Below are 20,024 nucleotides of genomic sequence, written 5' to 3' on the forward strand. Positions count from 1 at the left end.
TGATATATATATTTTTAAAGACACATCACACTTATCACTTCATTTATTTAAAAAAAATCATATACACTCAGAGCATCTTCATCATCATCTTCTTCTTCGAGTATCAAGAATGACCTTGTGCAATGTTTGATACCATCACTCAACAAGAGGAATTCAAAGATATAATAGAAAGTTTAAATCACAATTTTCATGATGAGGGTACACATTTCTGCCTTTATTGTTCATAGATATTTGTTCTATCAGCAATGTGTGAACTGCAAAATCAATAGTACATTCCTCTGCCCTTTTCTCTATATTCCTGTTGTATCATGCTAAATATAAAATGACATCTCTGGCAAATATTACATTTCTATCTAGATTTATTAAGAACTTAAAAAACCACTTCCCCACCCGTTGCAGACACTGAGTAGCTAATAGGTGTGCAAAGCAATATGATGAACATAGTTAACTCTCTAGAAGATTCAAGAAACTTTTCTGGTTTTATGTGCATAAATACACATCACACTTACGAGGGGAGGGCTCATATCATTCAATGGATACATAACGAGGATCTATCTCAGACTGACAGTCATTAGACATAAATGGTTGTTAAAGTATAGCAGTAGATCATGGAGTTGGCCAGACTCTGGTCATGCTCAGATGCTAGTCTACTCTGTTTTGACATATGAAATTACACAACTATAATTACTGAGAGCTCCATCCTACAATAAGCAATAACATCTATGGCAAGGTGTGGAGGTAAGCTGTTGGACATTGACTATGCCTCCAAGATATGTGCTATGAAGAATAAGTCTCTGATGTCACCAAGTAATATTTGATTACTGTAGTAACTTCCAATGAGCATGTTAGTCTCCAACAGCAGCAATGGATCACATTGCAAGGTGCCCCTTCATCTCATTATAAACTCTTACTGAATAAATGTCACACATTGTATATACATATCAAGCTAATATTTCTCAAGTGATCAGAGAATTCTAAGCTACCTGTCCCTTTATCCTCTCACTTCTACCCCTTTTACCAATGATTGAAAGGAATCCTTCCCTCCCATCATCACCAGACTCCAACAGTACAGGATGTTAAATGCTAATGGTTGTAGTAGCATATCTGCTACTGACAAAGCTGGACAATGTCATCAGGTAATTATAGGCAATATTCAGCACATACATCAACTTTTATGAATAAATATAAAAATAAAAGTAAAGATGTTCATGTATTTTTAATGAAGCACATTTACAGGCCAGATTGGATACCACAGTAAAAAAAAAAAAAATACAATTACAATAAAAAGCAATAGCCCATCCACATGAATTTCCCATATTTCCCATCACAATATTTCTTAAAATTTCAATTTTTCAAACATTTCAAATTACACATAATTTGCTTTTATTACAAAATGGCAACTATGCTACATTCATTGAGAGCAGTGATGGCTGCAATTTTTATTACTGGGACATTTTCAAACATCAGCTTCCTTTTAACAATGTGATAAAGTATGCATTTACTTATTATTGGTTCAGGTAGCATTTTCCCATAAATATTATGCCAGTCTCAACACATGAATGCAAATATCACACTTGAAGAACTCTTGAGTGTTGATCCCATGGAAACCTCAAATTTCCTATTGATTTCTCTAAGCTATAGAGCAGAAGGTATATGATCTCCACACACTCTGCCACCAACTGCCATTAAAGTAAGTGACAGTGAATATTTTCATTCTCATTGCAACTTACCAACTGATGGCAACTGTTCCAGTGTGCTATACAAAACACCATCCATAATGTAAGCATGATTCCATGCTTCTGGTGCCTGAGGGCACGATCCATTTAGATGTGTAGCATGATCCTTTTGAGATATAACTGCCTGGCAAACTTCACATTTCTCCCACAGAGATGTAGACTTTCTAGTGGCAGATTTGCGCGACATACTCGATACCTAAAGTAGCCTTTTAAATTAGGCCCAAGGAAGTCTCTACAGAAATTAATTGAATCAGTTAAGCACAGCGCAATTTTATAAAGAATTTACAGTGCACTTATATTATTAATTACAATCACTTTACATGCTAATTGCAAGAAAAGACAGAATAAACACAGTATATGTTAACAAAAAGTTATTAACAGAAAACTTTTTATTGTTTTGTGTTTTCAGATTATCTGAAAACCCAATAAGGCAACTGAAATAGGTCTTACACAGAAATTTAATTTTTGTTCTGACTGAGCAACAAAGACATTTATAGTAAATGATAAACTTTACTTCTACTTCCTCAGTCATAGGTTCATATTGCGACTCTACATCCATCTTTTTGTCCATCACTATTCTCATATCTCCTCTATCTACAGCCATTATCTTATTATTTTTACATAGTGTACAGTCTATGTGATCACTCATCCTTTTAAATTCATAAATTGGATTATTGCTTAGCTGTTAGTTCTATTTGGTACAGGCCTCACATACTTCAGTAATAATCATGGGTGAATTGTACAAGTGTTTTGCAAGCAATCTACTTTGTGGATGGAATCTTCCTAGTATCCGACCACTGAACTGGTTTGCAAGCGGCTCTATGTATGACTGATCCTAGGTATGCTAACGAATGAAATAAAAACTGGTTTTTATTAATAAAGAAATAGTGTCCAGACAGTGTTCATTCATTCATTACAAAAGGTGACATTACTGTTTCTGAGAAATGGTGTCAATTACGAACTAGGCTATATGTTTGTTCCATTTCCTACGCCTACAAATTGCAGAACTGGTCAAATGTATCTGTGCCTCACTGATGTTATAGTCATGGGGGACTATGTTTTCTTAATTTTGTTGAGTGCAGAATTTTACATTTCTGAACATTTAAAGGAAGTGGCCAATCTGTGTACATACTCACTAGACATATCTGTATCATTTGTTAAAATTCTGAGCTTGTTATTAATATTGCCCATAATGTCACTCAAAAACAACATGAAAATCAAGTGCCCCAACAAACCTCCCTGTGGCACATCTAAACTTACTTCTAAATCTCGATCCAAGATAACATGTTGTATCCTCCCTAACAACAAATCCTCAGTCCAGTCACAAACTTTGCTTGACAGTCCATACACGTGTACTTTTGATAATAAACACTGGTGTGGTACTTAGGCAAATACTGCATCTACTTGACTGCCATGATCCATGGTTCACTGCATGTCATGTGAGAACAGCATGAGTTGGTTTCTGTGGGAAAGATGTGTTTAGAATAAATGCTAGAGGTTATTCTGTTCGAGTCACCTCATTTTGTTTTAGTTTGACTATGTTCAAAGATTCTAAAACAGATGGTTATCAACAATACTGGATGCTAGTTTTCTGGATCAGTCCTACAACCCATCTATTACATGAGTGTTATCTGTGCTTTCTTCCAATTACTGGGCACAGTTTTTCTGTTTGTGGGATCTACAGTATACTGCATTATGGTCAAAAGGGGAGTGGTAGCTACCTCAACCATCTGCACAAAAATGCACTTCAGTTCCCACAGAATGTGCAACCACCCCAGTTTCATCAAGCAACACCATCTCCAACCAGCTATTAGCTCTACAACCTGACACTAGACTGTCATTAAATAAATACATCCACATGGACAAAAAAATGCTGATATAACTCGAAGAAAAAGACAGGAAATTTTAATTTCAGAATCTCTTTTCACTTTAAACTTAACCTTGCTCCAGTCTTTAGAAAAAAGAATTTTGTGTGTCATAGGATGTCAAAAGATAACTAGACGAGTGTTCACCCTCATCCTTCTCCTGCTCTACTTTCCCTTGTTTAACCGTGTTTTTTTCTTTCCTCCCCCCCCCCCACCCCCCCAAATCAGCCAGTAGTCATAGCAGTCATAATGTGAACTTGATTCACTACTTTGGTTAAGAATGGAGGTAGCTGCTATCTTGCACATGCATGCTGTCACAGTAATAAAGGGTGACATTTAACAGAAAAATGTTTTTCCAAAGCTACCTTGGTGTTGAGCTACATCTCACTGAAACTCTCATCCATGTAAAACCAACCGATAAACAATCATACATCCACATCAATGGCTCTGACCACTTCCACACTATTATAACAGCCACTTTCCTGAAGCTTTGGCATTCATGGCCAACATATCTGGCACAAAATCAAATTTCTTAACACTCATAAAACAGCCTCTCCCAGGCTTTCCTCTCCCATAAATATACCACACATCATGTCCAAAAACAATTCTATCTTTTAGCATTCTCCTCTTACATTCCAACAAAAACAGCTCCCATTTCCCAAACACTCAGAAACATTTCCTAGTCTTCCAGTGCAACTCAGATCTCAAATGCCTCAATACGTTACACTGCCAAGCCTATGTCTTTCTCAAACCAATCCCTGAAATGAGATAATCTCTCCCTTTCTCTCACTTCCCATCTTCTACCTAACCTGTGTAACACCTTTGTCCAATCATATAACATTCACAAGCAATTACCATGTCTCACAATTTATACCCCTGTAAGTGTTCCCACTGTAAAATCTACCCCAAGCACTCACCCACTGCTACTTACTCCAGCCCTATCACTGATGCATTCCACAAAAACCAGGGTAGAGCATCATGTCAAACCACATGTTATTCACCAAGTAACATGTATTCACTGTATGGCTTGATATATAGGACTGATCACTATTAAACTGGGTGAGCATATGAATGAACACGTAACTGTCCCCCTTAGGGACAACCAGTACAAAAAAGTAAAACCTACGGATTGACTTGAGGGAACAGTGTGCTTGTTACACCAAAAGGGTCATTTGGATACTACCACCCAGTACTAGCTTCCCTGAACTTTGATGATGTACAATTGCTCTTCAACACATCCTCCCAATCCTCCACCAACCACAACTCAAACAGCCCCACCAAGTTTCCCCAACTGGTAGATTATTTTTTCATTGGTAGTTTTTCTTTATTTACCTTATAACCTTTTTATCTGCCTCCATCTCTCTCTCTCTGTTTTGAGTATGTCCTGCACCCCGCTTTTTTTGTGACAAAGTTATGGGGAAGAACCACAATCCTGATGGATAGTTAATCTAATAAGTGAGAGACAAGTGAATTTTGCAAATGAAAGCAAAGGCGAGCTATCAAACATCTTTCCATTCACTGGAAAATGTTACAATCATACAGTGACTTGTCTTTGGAAAAACTATGCACACTGACTACTTTTGAAAAAATTCACTTTCACACAAAAATTCTATTTCATATTTGCAAATTCACAACACAAAACAAGATTTTATTCAGTTTTCTGATATTTTTACCACATTCATAGTGGTGAGAATGACAAGTCTCAAGCATGTACTAACTGTTCGAAAGTCTCTTAGAGGGTAGCGATACACATAAGTCCACCTCCAACAATGAGAGGTCAACATGGCTGAAAGCCATGTGAGGGGCTCGTGTTCGATTTCTGGTTGGATCAGACACTTCCACCACTCAGGGACTGGGTGTTGTGTTGTCAATGCCATCAACACCCACGTCGCCAAAGTGGCATCAAATAGAAAGACTTGCATTAGGTGGCCGAACTCCCCAACAGAGGACTCCTGGCCAAAATATCTCATATACACATTTTTGTAGTAACTACTTGCTGCAATGTTCATACTAACAAATGTGCACTATAAAAACAACACTGGTACAATTAATCTGTGAACAGTGAGCAGATGACATTCAAGTCAAAGTTAGTGAAATACTCCAGAAATGGGCTTTAGGGGCCACTAACACAATCCAGTATTGCTGTCATATGCAAGGTCCTAGTGGACAAGGTATCCTGCCGCATTCCACAAACATGTTATGAAGAATCAAGCACCAGTGTTGTGTGGATTATTGTAATTGGGTCTTGAACATTGTAATGTTAGTGTTGTTAGGGCTGAAGGGAAGGGACAGGACAAAATGTGACAAGCTTAACCCTTCTATGCAATGGGCAGATCACTGTCTAGTCACCTCATACCCTAGTTCCTTAAAACACTGTGAAGAGGTTTGGAATTTAATTCAGGACATTGGCACAAGTGATGATCATGAATTTACTGCAAACAGATCTTTTGGTAACTGACATGTCATCATCAATGGCTGACGAAGACAACAGATTGGTAATTGAAAAAAATATATATATCCAACATCACGTAGGAAGTTACAGTGCGGAGATTATAATTTGGAACAGTCATGGTGTTACCACAAGAAGCAACAAAATAATTAGTTAGGAAATATTGAACCTGCTGATTTCGTGCTTCAGCACAGCCCTACACTCTTGAGGATCAACCCGTAGCCCAATGTGAAAACCAAACAAATAAGTTAAAAAAGGGAAATAGAAAATTATGTCAATCTATATCTGTATTATGATAACTAATGAAAATGGTTGTGAAGGAGTCTTTATTTCATGGTACTATAATTGCCTACAAAAATAGAACTGAGGTATTAGGAGACATAAAAAACTAATTTTTAAGAAACGGCGTGAGTAATAATAGATTCCTTGGGGGAGGACAACGATGAATATTCTTCACGAATTTGGAACATAGTAAATTATCTATGGGCACCTGAAGCACAGAAAACGGAACACATGACGCAGTAGGCAACTCACGGATTCGTTCCAGTTACGATAACACAACGCAAAGGCACTTACAGTTTATCCACAGTTTGTTTGTATGGGATTTATAAAAGTTCGAACATCACTCATCATTGAACTGAAAGACTTATGGCTTAAAACTCCAAAACTAATCAGACGCACTTGACATCCTCCTCGCACGTGTTTTTGTTTACAATTTACATCTTTCGACGATTTCACGTAAACACAATCGACCAAAGTTTGTACACACGTGCAGACCAAGGATTTTAGATAAATAGCACAGACGCGGATCTTCACGCAATAGAGGTGATGCCACTCCACTGGCGCCCCCGAAATTGGATGTGGAAACACCCAGATTTTGGTAAAGTCGTTCGACTTTTTGCCAAACGCTAAAATTTTAAATAGTTTTACCTTTGTGTCATCACTGCCCTTCTGGCAAATTCGTACTGGTCGTCATGCCACGTGAAAATATTCCACAATGCGTTTCAAATGGTGGCATTCACATAGGCTGCCGTCACGTCACTTAACTTCAAGGTTTTTCTGGTACAAAGTTTTGACGGTCTGTTTGTCTGCTAACATCGGAAATTAACTTATTTTCGCCGCGCTCACTCATTTTATAAAAGTTTATTTTGTTCTTTTGTGTCTTCTTTATCTAATATTTTTTGTCCTTGGCGTTGTGGCAAACTGCAGATGTTCCATGGCGACTGGGTATATTTTTCATTGAGCGTTCTTCGAAAAGCGAAGTCAGATACATGTAAGAACAAAAACTGTTTGGGTTTTACAATAGCAGAACAGAGCTGACACCTACATTTTATATAAATAAGAATAGAAGCTGATGATGTAATTTTTAAAAATAATATTTTAAGAGAAAAATTCCCTCTAATGAAGGAGAAAAGTACAGTTGTTATGGTGTTATTGGTTACTTAAGAAAGAAACGTAATGGATAAGATAAACAGGCGCTATTTGTTCCCTTATAAATATTGTTTAAACTGTTTCTATTTATGTATTAAGCTAGAAAAATATGATGTTTTGTTGTCTCGCTCCTCAGCACTTTAACACACAAAGCTGATGGAGATCAGAGGTTATAAAGTTTGCTTTGGCAATCAACCCATGTGTCCCCACTCTTGTGTACATGCAACACAAAGTTTTCAGCAATGTATTGTTTTTACGAGGTGTTAAATTAAATGTGAAATATGCAAAACATAGACAGAGAACTTGCGAATGATTTTTGGCACATGCATAGTGCCTTGGGTATAATAAGTTCACTGTGATAGCATTTGGTGGAATTAAACTTCGCATTGTATATACACAATATTGCAAAGAAATGCGTTAATAAACTTTATTGCTGTTAAGGCCCACCCACAAGTAACAATCTATCTGCTCAAATGTCTGTGCACATCACATCCGCACAGACAGATTATTGTGAATGAACAGGAGATCTGCACAGATATGAGATATGCGGAAAATCTGGTCGTTGGATTTGGGGGTTTGAGCGAAATTTTTCAGATCAGTGGGTTCAAATCACATCTACATAGACAAGCTGGACAGGAGATAGCCGCAAATCTGACGCGCCAAACGTGTTTGAGTTAGCTGTTTGTTCATGCTTGTGATTCTCGAATGTGTGTGCATACTGAAAAGTGAATTTTAAAGTGGCAGATACACATCAGTGCCTTCCTTGCCGCATTTATCGAAATGTGTGGGAGTCATAGGTGCTAATGGAAAATTTAGAGTAGGGAATACAGTAATAGAGATTTGAAGGCAGTTGTTTGTAATTTTTTCATAGAAAAATTACGAGCGTTTGTCCCTACAGCAAACAGAGGAGCGGAAATAAAAATATAAATTTGATTCAGACTGCAAAGGTTTAAGCAAAGAAACAACATTTATTTGATCTGTGCTGGCAGATACTTTAACCTAGTATTGTCCTACGCCATAATCATATGTGACAGGGTGGCAAAAAAAAGTAGGACTGGCCATGTATACAAGACTATACTGCATTTCAAACATGTCTAAAACTGTAAAAATATTTACTGTAGGTAACCTGTTAGAACTGAGGTGCCAGTACAGTATTTACTTGTCTTCACGAACTTATTCTTCAGGAGAGTGTAAATACCTTTGCATGTGTTATGTATGATTTCTTTCTTGTTTCGAAACTGCAGTAGAAAATTCTAGATTCTTTTATTTCCTTCCTGGTGACAGGAATTTTAATGTCACCATCAGCTGCTCATGTAGAGAAATTTCTGTGTGTATACAAGTGTTTTTCCTCATTATAGTAGAGTTATGAATGTCAAAAGATATTTATACGTTTCCAAATCCATCTGCAAATAGCTACACCAGTCAAGAGGTTCACCCTGCACCCCGTGAAATAAATTTCCGTGTGAAAACTGTCATTTCTTAAGCAGACACTGTATGGGCCATTTTGGTTAGCCTCTGTTTCTTTCATATTTATAATTTTTTTCAACAGGAGTTGCAAACACAGACCATAATAGAATTCCCTCCATTTCTGAATAAATGAAATAAACTTTGAGGTACAAGAGTGTGGTTGCCTGCCACTGAAATTTATTTTCTACACCGACAGATGGTGGGTGAACAGTATAATGGAGCTGTTTCATGTGAGCACACTGTATTTGCAGCGATACATTTCATGCACAAACTTTTACATGGATATCTATGCAGATTGTTGCATTTGGATGGGCTTTCAGTTTCTCAGTTCTGATGCCATACTCCAACTTTTCATAATATCACTTTCACTGTTCGGTACTGGCATAAGTGAACTGACATGACATGACATGTTGGACACTGTGAATAGACACTGACATGGCAGTTGCATATGTGGCGTGGTGTGTGCGACAGCCATGTGATTTAGTCTTTACCCCACTGTCAATTACTTGCAGTTTTAATTGGTTTTAACGTAGTCTACTCTACATAAACTTGTGCCTTCAATATGACAACATCACGCAACTGTGAAATAGATCCCAGGACTTGCAGAATGGATGTCACATCGCACATTACAAACAAAGCTGTTTTACTCTCTAATACATCGTTCTACACATTTAATGCTTGTATATCAACGAATCACTGATACATTCCCATATACATAGCAACAAATGCAGTTTTTACAAGTGTCAAAAATTACTAAATGTGAAAACAGAACATTCTCCAGATGTCAAGTACATGGCAGAATATGCATGTAGAAAAGTGCAATGTTATGATTAACACATGTGCTCATGAAAGAAACAGTAATAGTATTCCCATTTAAATAGCCCAATATGGAATTTAAACAGATGACTGGTTTGTAATGTTATTACACAGTCACTTAATTCATAGGTATTTCATAATCAGTTTCATCAATATAAATGGTAATATGTAAAAAGATATCTGGTTCAACAAACAACGAATTTCTAATGAGCTGTTTTGGTAGATTCATTGCATGACTGTACATCCAGAAGCGAATTCTTAGAGATTAGAAAAGATGGCAAAAAATGCCCCATGTGAACACAACTTCTCTCTAAGTAACGTTTTTAAAAGTTTTGCGGCAGGATAAGGATTTTCATATCATTGTCTGATTGTGTCAATATTATACTTCACTATACTTTCTTGCTCATTAAAACCAACAGATTAAAAACTAGAATCAGGTAGCTATACATATAACAAAACTGTAACATCCCGATTTCCGTACATAGGAGATATTTCAGGAAATTTAATATAAGGAGTCTTTATAACAGCAATAGAAGCCAAAACAATTATTTTTGGAATTTTTGTTCGTTTGTCTGTCTGTCTGTCTGGCCATATGTTCGTATGCACATCATGCATAAACTACTCCACAAAATAAGATTCAGTTGTCACAGTTGTGTTGTTAGAGGTCTAACTTAAAAATGTGGTGCACGTTCCATCTTGGTAAGCCACCTAGAAGCCGAGTTTTCTATACATATGTAGTGGTTTTGGGTCAGTATGGGAAAACCAGAATCAATAGGAGATACAGGGAAACTGTCTTATGTGCTTTTTTATGAAAATATTTTACCACAATCAAATTTTTGGTCAAACGCGAGCTGTACGAGAAAAATGAGTAAAACTGCCATTTTTAAAATGTGGATCAACTCAGTTATGTGCAACGATCATTTCATTATATTGAAAGAAAACAAATCAGGACAGCAGTAGTTTTACAAAAGTAAAGTACCCAAACCAAGACAGAAATGATAGAATCCATAAAAAGTAGTATTTTGGAACGTTTTATTATCGTAATTATTATGTTAACAGTTTAATCCCGTTATCCATATGCATTCTTCAATTCATTCTCGAATTGCTATAATTGTTATGGTGATAAGATCGTTGAACGGCTCTGAGGACTATGGGACTTAACATCGGAGGTCATCAGTCCCCTAGAATTTAGAACTACTGAAACCTAACTAACCTAAGGACATCGCAGACATCCATGCCCGAGGCAGGATTCGAACCTGCGACCGTAGCAGTCACACGGTCCCGGACTGCAGCGCCTAGAACCGCTCGGCCACCGCGGCCGGCGATAAGATCATTGAGTTGACGCTACTATTGTCGTTGATAAAATGTCGAGTTGACACAGAAAATCTATTATGGTTGATAAGTTTATCGAATTGACACTAAAAATTACTTTTTTGCATTTCTTCAGAAGTTTTCATGGTGTCTTATCGATATAAGTGAAGCGATGCAAGTGTTGCGATTTCGAATTAGTGTCTTCTTTCAGCTTCTTTCAGTTTATTCTTCAACTGCTGTAACTATTAACGTTAATAAGTTTGCTGAACAGCAATAATGGTTTCCCAAAAATGGCCTAACCTTTGTTTTGCTTCTGCTCAAGCCAAACGAGCGCGACTGAGAAGATTAAGAGAAAGTGAACCGGAGTATGAAGAGCGTTGAGCATCGCAGCGTTCTAGAAATGCATTGTATCGATCTCAAGAGACTTCTTGTGTAGGCGAATCACGTTTGAATGCTAACTGACGCCAAAATACTGCTTCGCAATCTGTAGAGATTTATGTGGAACGTGAACGTCTCTTGAGTGCAGGCCGATCTCGCTATACTGCAGCACGAAGTGCGGTAGCTCAGAACGAACCTGAGATTCGTTATCCTCTGATCGTAGGCACCACAAGATTTTCCGATCCATGGAGACGAATGCCGAACAGGAACTGCATTTGGTCGATCACTGAAGCCGCCACGAAATCTCACGTTCTATTGAAAAGCACTGGGAGAGAGAAGCATCATCTGCTGATGTGGCCGTCATATTTCTCGGCTTCTGGAGACAGAAGAGCAGCAAGAGCTTCGTTTGTCTGCTGAGCATAATCACAGAGAAAATTCATGGTTTTTGGAGGCAGATGAGTAGCATGATTTGTCTGCTGCTCAGATCCGCTACCATGATTGACAGGAAGCAACTGTCCATCACTTGGAACAAGAAAGGAGTTGCGCCATGTCATCCTTAGGCTGTCAGTCAGTGAGATGACGAGTCGATGGTATACGATCGTGAGGAGGTGCTTTGTCTACAAAGAGAAAAAAAAACTGGTTTTGACTACGATTCAGCAATAAAATATGGCGCTTATTCTCAATTTGGCTCAATGAACGAAATATGCACGCCTTTCCGAGCTTTGAAGTGGCACAGAGTACCCAAGGGAATGCGTTGTTCATCTGGCAAAGTTCGCCTTCAAAGAATACAAGGCTCATCAGAACCATTGAAAGAGTAATTAAATGGAGAACATCTGCTATCGAATACTTTTTGGAGAACTTAAGGGCCTACAACAACGCTTTCCAAATGACTTCCTTAGGAGTTAAGTGGATCATCGAAGGGGCGTTTGTGCCTAGCTTTAAGGGTACAAGGCCAAGTGTACTATTTGATTGGCTCTTTGTTGTTGACAGATGTTCCAAAGTTTTTACAAATTTATTTGGTGGCTAATTATCAAGACCAGGCAAATGTTAGGCAACAACATACATCTAATTTAAACTCAGCTTTGTAAATAAGCCTGTAAAAGATTCTGTACAGTGTGAACCCATATGCCCACAGCTTTAAAGTGGCACTTCAGTCAGTTCCAAATGACGAGCGCAACAATTACAAGTTTGTAATTACAGCTGAAAGAAGACCAAGAGGATCTCACCTGGGTCGCTATAATCCACCAACAACAACGAAGTCGCTCTCCTGTTGATTGACCAGAAATGTGATACGAAATACATTGTGTTATGTACTCGTGATGATCGTCTTCAGAGAATCAACGAAACGCATCGCACTTATGATTCGTTCCAGTATCCTTTAATGTTTTGTCGAGGTGAAAATGGCTAACTTTGTTAGGTATAATTTTGATCCTCCTACGGGTGCTCCGAAATTTAACAACAACAAAAAAACTTCTGCAAGGCAGTTATACAGTATTTTAACCAGATATGTGAGAACATGTCATAAAAGAAGGTTGTATACATGGAAGAAGCCTGGAGATACTGACAGGTTTCAGATAGATTATATAATGGTAAGACAGAGATTTAGGAACCAAGTTTTAAATTGTAAGACATTTCCAGGGGCAGATGCGGACTCTGACCACAATCTGTTGGTTATGAACTGTAGATTAAAACTGAACTGCAGAAAGGTGGGAATTTAAGGAGATGGGACCCGGATAAACCGACTAAACCAGAGGTTTTACAGAGTTTCAGGGAGAGCATAAGGGAACAATTGACAGGAATGGGGGAAAGAAATACAGTGGAAGAAGAATGGGTAGCTCTGAGGGATGAAGTGGTGAAGGCGACAGAGGATCAAGTAGGTAAAAAGACAAGGGCTAGTAGAAATCCTTGGGTAGCAGAAGAAATATTGAATTTAATTGACGAAAGGAAAAAATATAAAAACGCAGTAAATGAAGCAGGCAAAAAGGAATACAAACGTCTCAAAAATGAGATTGACAGGAAGTACAAAATGGCTAAGCAGGGATGGCTAGAGGACAAATGTAAGGATGTAGAGGCTTATCTCACTAGGGGTAAGATAGATACTGCCTACAGGAAAATTAAAGAGACCTTTGGAGATAAGAGAACCACTTGTATGAATATCAAGAGCTCAGATGGAAACCCAGTTCTAAGCAAAGAAGGGAAAGCAGAAAGGTGGAAAGAGTATATGTAGGGTCTATACAAGGGCGATATACTTGAGGGCAATATTATGGAAATGGAAGAGGATGAAGATGAAGCTGAAATGGGAGACACGATACTGCTTGAAGAGTTTGACAGAGCACTGAAAGACCTGAGTCTAAACAAGACCCCGGGAGTAGACAACATTCCGTTGGAACTACTGACGGTATTGGGAGAGCCAGTCCTGACAAAACTCTACCATCTGGTGAGCAAGATGTATGAGACAGGTGAAATACCCTCAGACTTCAAGAAGAATATAATAATTCAAATCCCAAAGAAAGCAGATGTTGACAGATGTGAAAATTACCGAACTATCAGTTTAATAAGTCACTGCTGCAAAATACTAACGCGAATTCTTTACAGACGAATGGAAAAACTGGTAGAAGCTCACCTCGGGGAAGATCAGTTTGGATTCCGCAGAAATGTTGGAACACGTGAGGCAATACTGACCCTACAACTTATCTTAGAAGAAAGATTAAGGAAAGGCAAACCTACGTTTCTAGCATTTGTAGACTTAGAGAAAGCTTTTGACAATGTTGACTGGAATACTCTCTTTCAAATTCTAAGGATGGCAGGGGTAAAATACAGGGAGCGAAAGGCTATTTACAATTTGTACAGAAACCAAATGGCAGTTATAAGAGTCGAGGGGCATGAAAGGGAAGCAGCGGTTGGGAAGGGAGTGAGACAGGGTTGTAGCCTCTCCCCGATGTTATTCAATATCTATATTGAGCAAGTAGTAAAGGAAACAAAAGAAAAATTCGGAGTAGGTATTAAAATCCATGGAGAAGAAATAAAAACTTTGAGGTTCGCCGATGACATTATAATTCTGTCAGAGACAGCAAAGGACTTGGAAGAGCAGTTGAACAGAATGGACAGTGTCTTGAAAGGAGGATATAAGATGAACATTAACAAAAGCAAAACGAGGTTAATGGAATGTAGTCGAATTAAGTCGGGTGATGCTGAGGGAATTAGATTAGGAAATGAGACACTTCAAGTAGTAAAGGAGTTTTGCAATCTGGGGAGCAAAATAACTGATGATGGTCGAAGTAGGGAGGATATAAAATGTAGACTGGCAATGGCAAGGAAAGCGTTTCTGAAGAAGAGAAATTGGTTAACATCGAGTATAGATTTAAGTGTCAGGAAGTCGTTTCTGAAAGTATTTGTATGGAGTGTAGCCATGTATGGAAGTCAAACATGGACGATAAATAGTTTGGACAAGAAGAGAATAGAAGCTTTTGAAATGAGGTGCTACAGAAGAATGCTGAAGATTAGATGGGTAGATCACGTAACTAATGAGGAGGTATTGAATAGAATTGGGGAGGAGTTTGTGGCACAACTCGAGAAGAAGAAGGGACCGGTTGGTAGGACATGTTCTGAGGCATCAAGGGATCACAAATTTAGCATTGGAGGGCAGCGTGGAGGGTAAAAATCGTAGAGTAGACGAAGAGATGAATACACTAAGCAGATTCAGAAGGATGTAGGTTGCAGTAAGTACTGGGAGATGAAGAAGCTTACACAGGATAGAGTAGCATGGAGAGCTGCATCAAACCAGTCCCAGGACTGAAGACAACAACAACAATAACATGTGAGAACAAACGTATCGACTTACACCGATTTAGAAGCCTTTTTAACCAATTTTTAGTAAAGGTATATGCAAAAACTGAACCTGAACGGTTAGTATTCATCACGGTTAGTACTCATCACAGACAATTACATGTGAAAAATTCCATCGACCTTAGAGACGGATTACAGCAAGATTCTGATGCTGAAAACTTGGGTGGGATGGTGATTCTCCCTTCCATATGTACTGGTGGTCCCAGGTATATGGTAGAGCGTACTCAGAATGCACTTTGTTATGCTAGAAAATATTGCGGCGCAGATTTGTTTATTATTATGAGCATCAGCCCAAAGTGGCCGAAAACAGAGAACAACTTGCTTGCCGGCCAGCCGTCCCACGATAGGCACGACTTGATTCCTCGAATATTTCAATTAAAACAGAAACGCTGATACACGTTCTTAGAAAAGAAAAGATATTTGGAACAGTCTGGTGCTATGTGTATTCCATAGAGTGGCAAAAGCGTGGTTTGTCCCATTCACACAACCTTTTGTGGCTCGAAGATAAGATTGGGCCCAACGACATTGATTGAGTCATTAGCACCGAAATACTCAATCCCAACACAGACCTCATTCTGCGTAAGATTGTCAATACCAACATGATGCACGGTCCATGTGGCTCATTAAATAACAGTCCACCTTGCCTGAAGAAGGCCGTTGCATGAAGAGGTTTCCGAAGAACGTCGTTCACGAAACTTTTTCTCGTGAAAATGTTACTGGTAAAAAAGGGTATCCCTCGTATCGCCGCCGGGAGCCTCAAGACGGCGGTTTTACAGCTGAAGTTAATACGTGCTGTGAGTATGTTGCGGTAGACAATAGGTGGGTAGTACAGCGTTCACCAGTACTTTCATGTGCGTTTGAAGCTCACCTGAAAGTCGAATACTGCGCTAGAGTAGAGTCGATCAAATTCATTTGCAAATACTGAGTAAAGGAAGTGACCATGCAACGTTTGGTTTTGACACTGCTGATTGTGACGAGGTGACCAAAACTCCGTCAGGTTGTTATATTAGTACCTCGGAAGTAGTGTGGCGGATACCGGGTTTTCCAATTCGCGAACGGCACCGTACCGTTATATACTTAGTTGTTCTTTTAGAAAACGGCCAGCGAGTCGGTTTCAATCCTGAAAATGTGCAGGAATGTTTAGATAATCCTCGCCGTACCACACTCTTAGCTTATTCCAGTGACTGTCGGGAAGATAGTTTGGCTCAAATTCTTATGTACAACGATGCGCCATCCAAATACATTTATGAAAAGGACCGTTTACAGCAGAAGCCGACGCGGTCAACCAGTGGAAAGTTTTCCAGGCGTTTATCAGGACCCGCATTATGTGGACTGCACACTGTCCATCCAAGTAACAGTGAATGCTATCACTTGCGCCTTTTACTGCACACAGTCCGTGAAGCCACATATGGCATTGAACGTTCAAAGTTTCATGCAGCTTTCAGTGAGCTGCGTCTGCCAGATGATGAGCGAAATTGGGACGAAGAGCTCGAAGACCCCATAATCAGTGGAAGTGTCAGTCGATGGCGCCATTTGTTTGCAGTTATGATCGTGTTCTGCAGACTTTCCCATCCTGTGAAGTCATGGGAGAAGTATCAGCAAACTCTGTTAGAAGATTTTCTTTTTGCAGGTAGGTGCATTTATGAAAAAAGTGCAGCAGAATCTGATGAGAGAGTTGTCGATTGTTGCCTTTGCTCGCTTCAAGATGTTATTTCCATTGGTGGTAATCCTATGAGCCATTACGGTATCCTAGAACCGCAGGGAATCGCTGACTGTCCGCCAGTTAGTCACGAGTATGCTGTGGAGACAAATTATAGTTCTACCGCAGTGGCAGGGATAAGCAAAACTCAGTGTATGACAAAGTATTACGGAGTGTTAATCAATGGCAGGATGAAACCTTTTGTCCTTGACGCCCCTGATGGTACAGGCACAACCTTTTTGACTTCAGTACTACTGGTTGAAACCAGAAGGCAATGGAAAATAACATTAGCTGTTGCATCTTCTGGGATTGATACTACCTTACTCCCTCGAGAGAAAGCTGTGCACACCATATTCAAGATACCTTCGGATCTACACATAAATGAAATCCCAGACTGTGCAGTATCACGAAGCAGCGACAACGCGAAGATCCTTGCAGAGTGTAGCCTAATCGTTCGAGACGAATGCACCATGGCACACAAAAAGCCGTGCAAGCAGCCAGTCGCTCTCTGCAAGACATCCGGCCAAATGATCGCATCATGGGGGCGTCACTGTTTTATTTTGTGGTGATATCCGCCGGACTCAATCCGTTATAACTCCAGATGATGTGAGCGCATGTCTCAAACGCTCCGTGCTCTGGCCTCGGGTGTAGAAGCTGAATCTGATGTGGAACGTGTGGGTTCAGTTGGGTGGCAATCCCTGTGCGCAAGAAATCTCGAACGTTTTATTAAAAATCGGCGAGGGCATACTGCCCGAATCTAATGGGTCAGTGCTCTGCCAGAGAGCCTTTGTCTAATTGTTCCTTCAGTGGAGAAACTATCTCATTCCGTTTATGGACATGTATCATAATAAACACGTCGCGAGTATTCTCGGCTTTGTGAACGAGCAATACCGATGCCCGAAAATGATCAAGTGGCTGCTACAAACCAGAGCAGTCGCGATGAGCGGGAAATCTAAGTTAGAGTCCCGGCCCGGACCAAGTATTCACTGTCGTCATTCCATTATACGGCTGTGGTTGTTCATAATCGTACCTGCAAATACATGTCATGATTTCATAATGGCTGTAGTCGCTGCAGTGCCTATTCCTTCAGACAGGCATGTGTGTCCTAAGGAACATTGCGTCATAATTCGGAATGACGCAGGCACTGCAGTATCGTACGTGAATCCACAAAACACCCAAACATAGCTTAGTAAGATACCATATCTTATAGTGGTTAAAGGATTTCCTGTTGCTAAAATACTTTTGTTTGAATGGGTTCCACATCGTTCGCAAACAGTTTTTTTTTTTTTTTTTTTTTTTGCCACAAACAGCGCATTCGCCTTTTTTTCTTTGGCTCTGCAATATCTGGTTGGCCAGGTTCTTCCTCAGGATCCTCGTTGTCACTAAACTGAGGTTGCGGTCCTGGTCCGCGTTCTGTTCTGTTTCAGGACAAAGAATGTCTTTTTGTTCCTTTTTTGAATAGGTTTTGATGTTTTTAAAAAGATAATCTTTCCGTTGTCTTGTCATCCCTGCTGGAATCATGGCTCCATGAAACCCAAAGGGTCCATTTTCGTCGGGAAGATCTGGTTCACAAATTCATTTCCATTAATGTCCATTTTACAATGTAACTACCTTTTCAGCTGATGATGAACTCAAAGTGGGTGTATTTAGTTATGTGAGATACTTTGTCAGTATTACTGTTTTTCAAGACATTTAGCCAGTCGTATATATTCACAGAAACTTCAACTTTTATATTATTTTCTAACAGCAGCACTAGAGTTAAGATGTTTTGTAGGTGAATGTTTTTGTTCCTACAGTAATGTCAGCTGTGGTTGGTTGGTTGGTTTGGGGAAGGAGACCAGACAGCGAGGTCATCGGTCTCATCAGATTAGGGAAGGAAGTCGGCCGTGCCCTTTGAATGGAACCATCCCGGCATTTGCCTGGAGCGATTTAGGGAAATCACGGAAAACCTAAATCAGGATGGCCGGACGCGGGATTGAACCGTCGTCCTCCCGAATATGAGTCCAGTGTCTAACCACTGCGCCACCTCGCTCGGTAATGTCAGCTGTGGGTGAGCGTTTTAGGGCTGCCAGCTCCAAAGTGCTAACATCTTTAGCCATTTATAACTCATTTAAAAAGGGACCACTAGTCTTGTTTGGCATTGTTAAATTCAAAAAAGTTCTTCTTTTATACGAAGCTACTCAGAGCTCAAAACATCTATAAAACTGAGGAGATACTATTTTTTGAAGCATTGCCTACACAGCTGTGAGATTTAGGAAAAGGTGCTGTTGTCGGGCCAATTTTATTTCCCCATATCGACAAGAGGATTATATTTCAAAACATTGCCACTGATTCCTTTTAATGATGTTATTGACTCCTGTTGGAATCAAGCAACTTTAAAATCAGTACGAGTGTGCGCACAATGAAGTAAATTACTACAATATACAAAATAAGAAAAAAATGAAAACTGAAGTTTTAGACGTTGTCGAGCGTTTTTGCTTGTACTGAAAATTTTACTTCTCCGACAAAAGGTCCCTTTCCGCATTCCGTCTCATAATTTATGAAATTACTTGGACGTAAGTTTCCATCTTTTATTTTCGGATGAAATGTGTAAGGACGCAATAAATTTATAACTGTCAATCTTTACACTAGTTGGAAATTTTTAGAATTTCTTTCAGTGATAACTCGTAGAAAAGTTTACGAGTCGTTTATTACAATATGGATCCACTTGTTTCTTTCTATAATCCTAACTACATTTCTCAAACCTTTGTGTAGTTTTCAACTACAATTTCTGGAAGGCACTCTTTGTTTCTCTCACAAAGTTCATCTTTTCGCTTCAGTCGTGTTTCATTTGGATCTTTCCCAGACTCAGATTTAAAAGGCTTTGGAAAAAATTCTTGGAATTGTACTTTCACCTAATTTCGTTTGATCTTATGGATACTTCTGCTCATTTCTTCGCAAACATTTTAATATATCACTTGTTGTTGTGCCGGCCGAAGTGGCCGTGCGGTTAAAGGCGCTGCATTCTGGAACCGCAAGACCGCTAC

General features: G+C 39.2%; 1 protein-coding gene across 6 annotated transcripts in view; it reads right to left on the reverse strand.

The window, feature by feature from the left end:
- Positions 1-6,814, reverse strand: part of LOC126194883 (ATPase family protein 2 homolog) — a 180,890-nt gene extending 174,076 nt beyond the window's left edge. For 3 of the 6 annotated variants that reach the window (XR_007538522.1, XM_049933232.1, XM_049933231.1), the window contains exons 1-2: positions 6,627-6,806; positions 1,731-1,968 (exon numbers count right to left, since the gene is read on the reverse strand). Coding sequence is in view for 5 of the 6 variants with exons in the window: in XM_049933232.1 (XP_049789189.1) it covers positions 1,731-1,923 (193 nt within the window). In the remaining variant the exon portion in view is untranslated. Of the gene's footprint in view, positions 1-1,730; positions 1,969-6,626 lie in introns of all 6 variants that reach the window. The other 3 variants (XM_049933230.1, XM_049933229.1, XM_049933228.1) reach the window with 3 other exon arrangements.
- Between the last annotated feature and the right edge of the window lie 13,210 nt (positions 6,815-20,024).

Source organism: Schistocerca nitens, chromosome 7, assembly GCF_023898315.1.
Source record: "Schistocerca nitens isolate TAMUIC-IGC-003100 chromosome 7, iqSchNite1.1, whole genome shotgun sequence".
In the NCBI taxonomy this organism is placed as follows: domain Eukaryota; kingdom Metazoa; phylum Arthropoda; class Insecta; order Orthoptera; family Acrididae; genus Schistocerca; species Schistocerca nitens.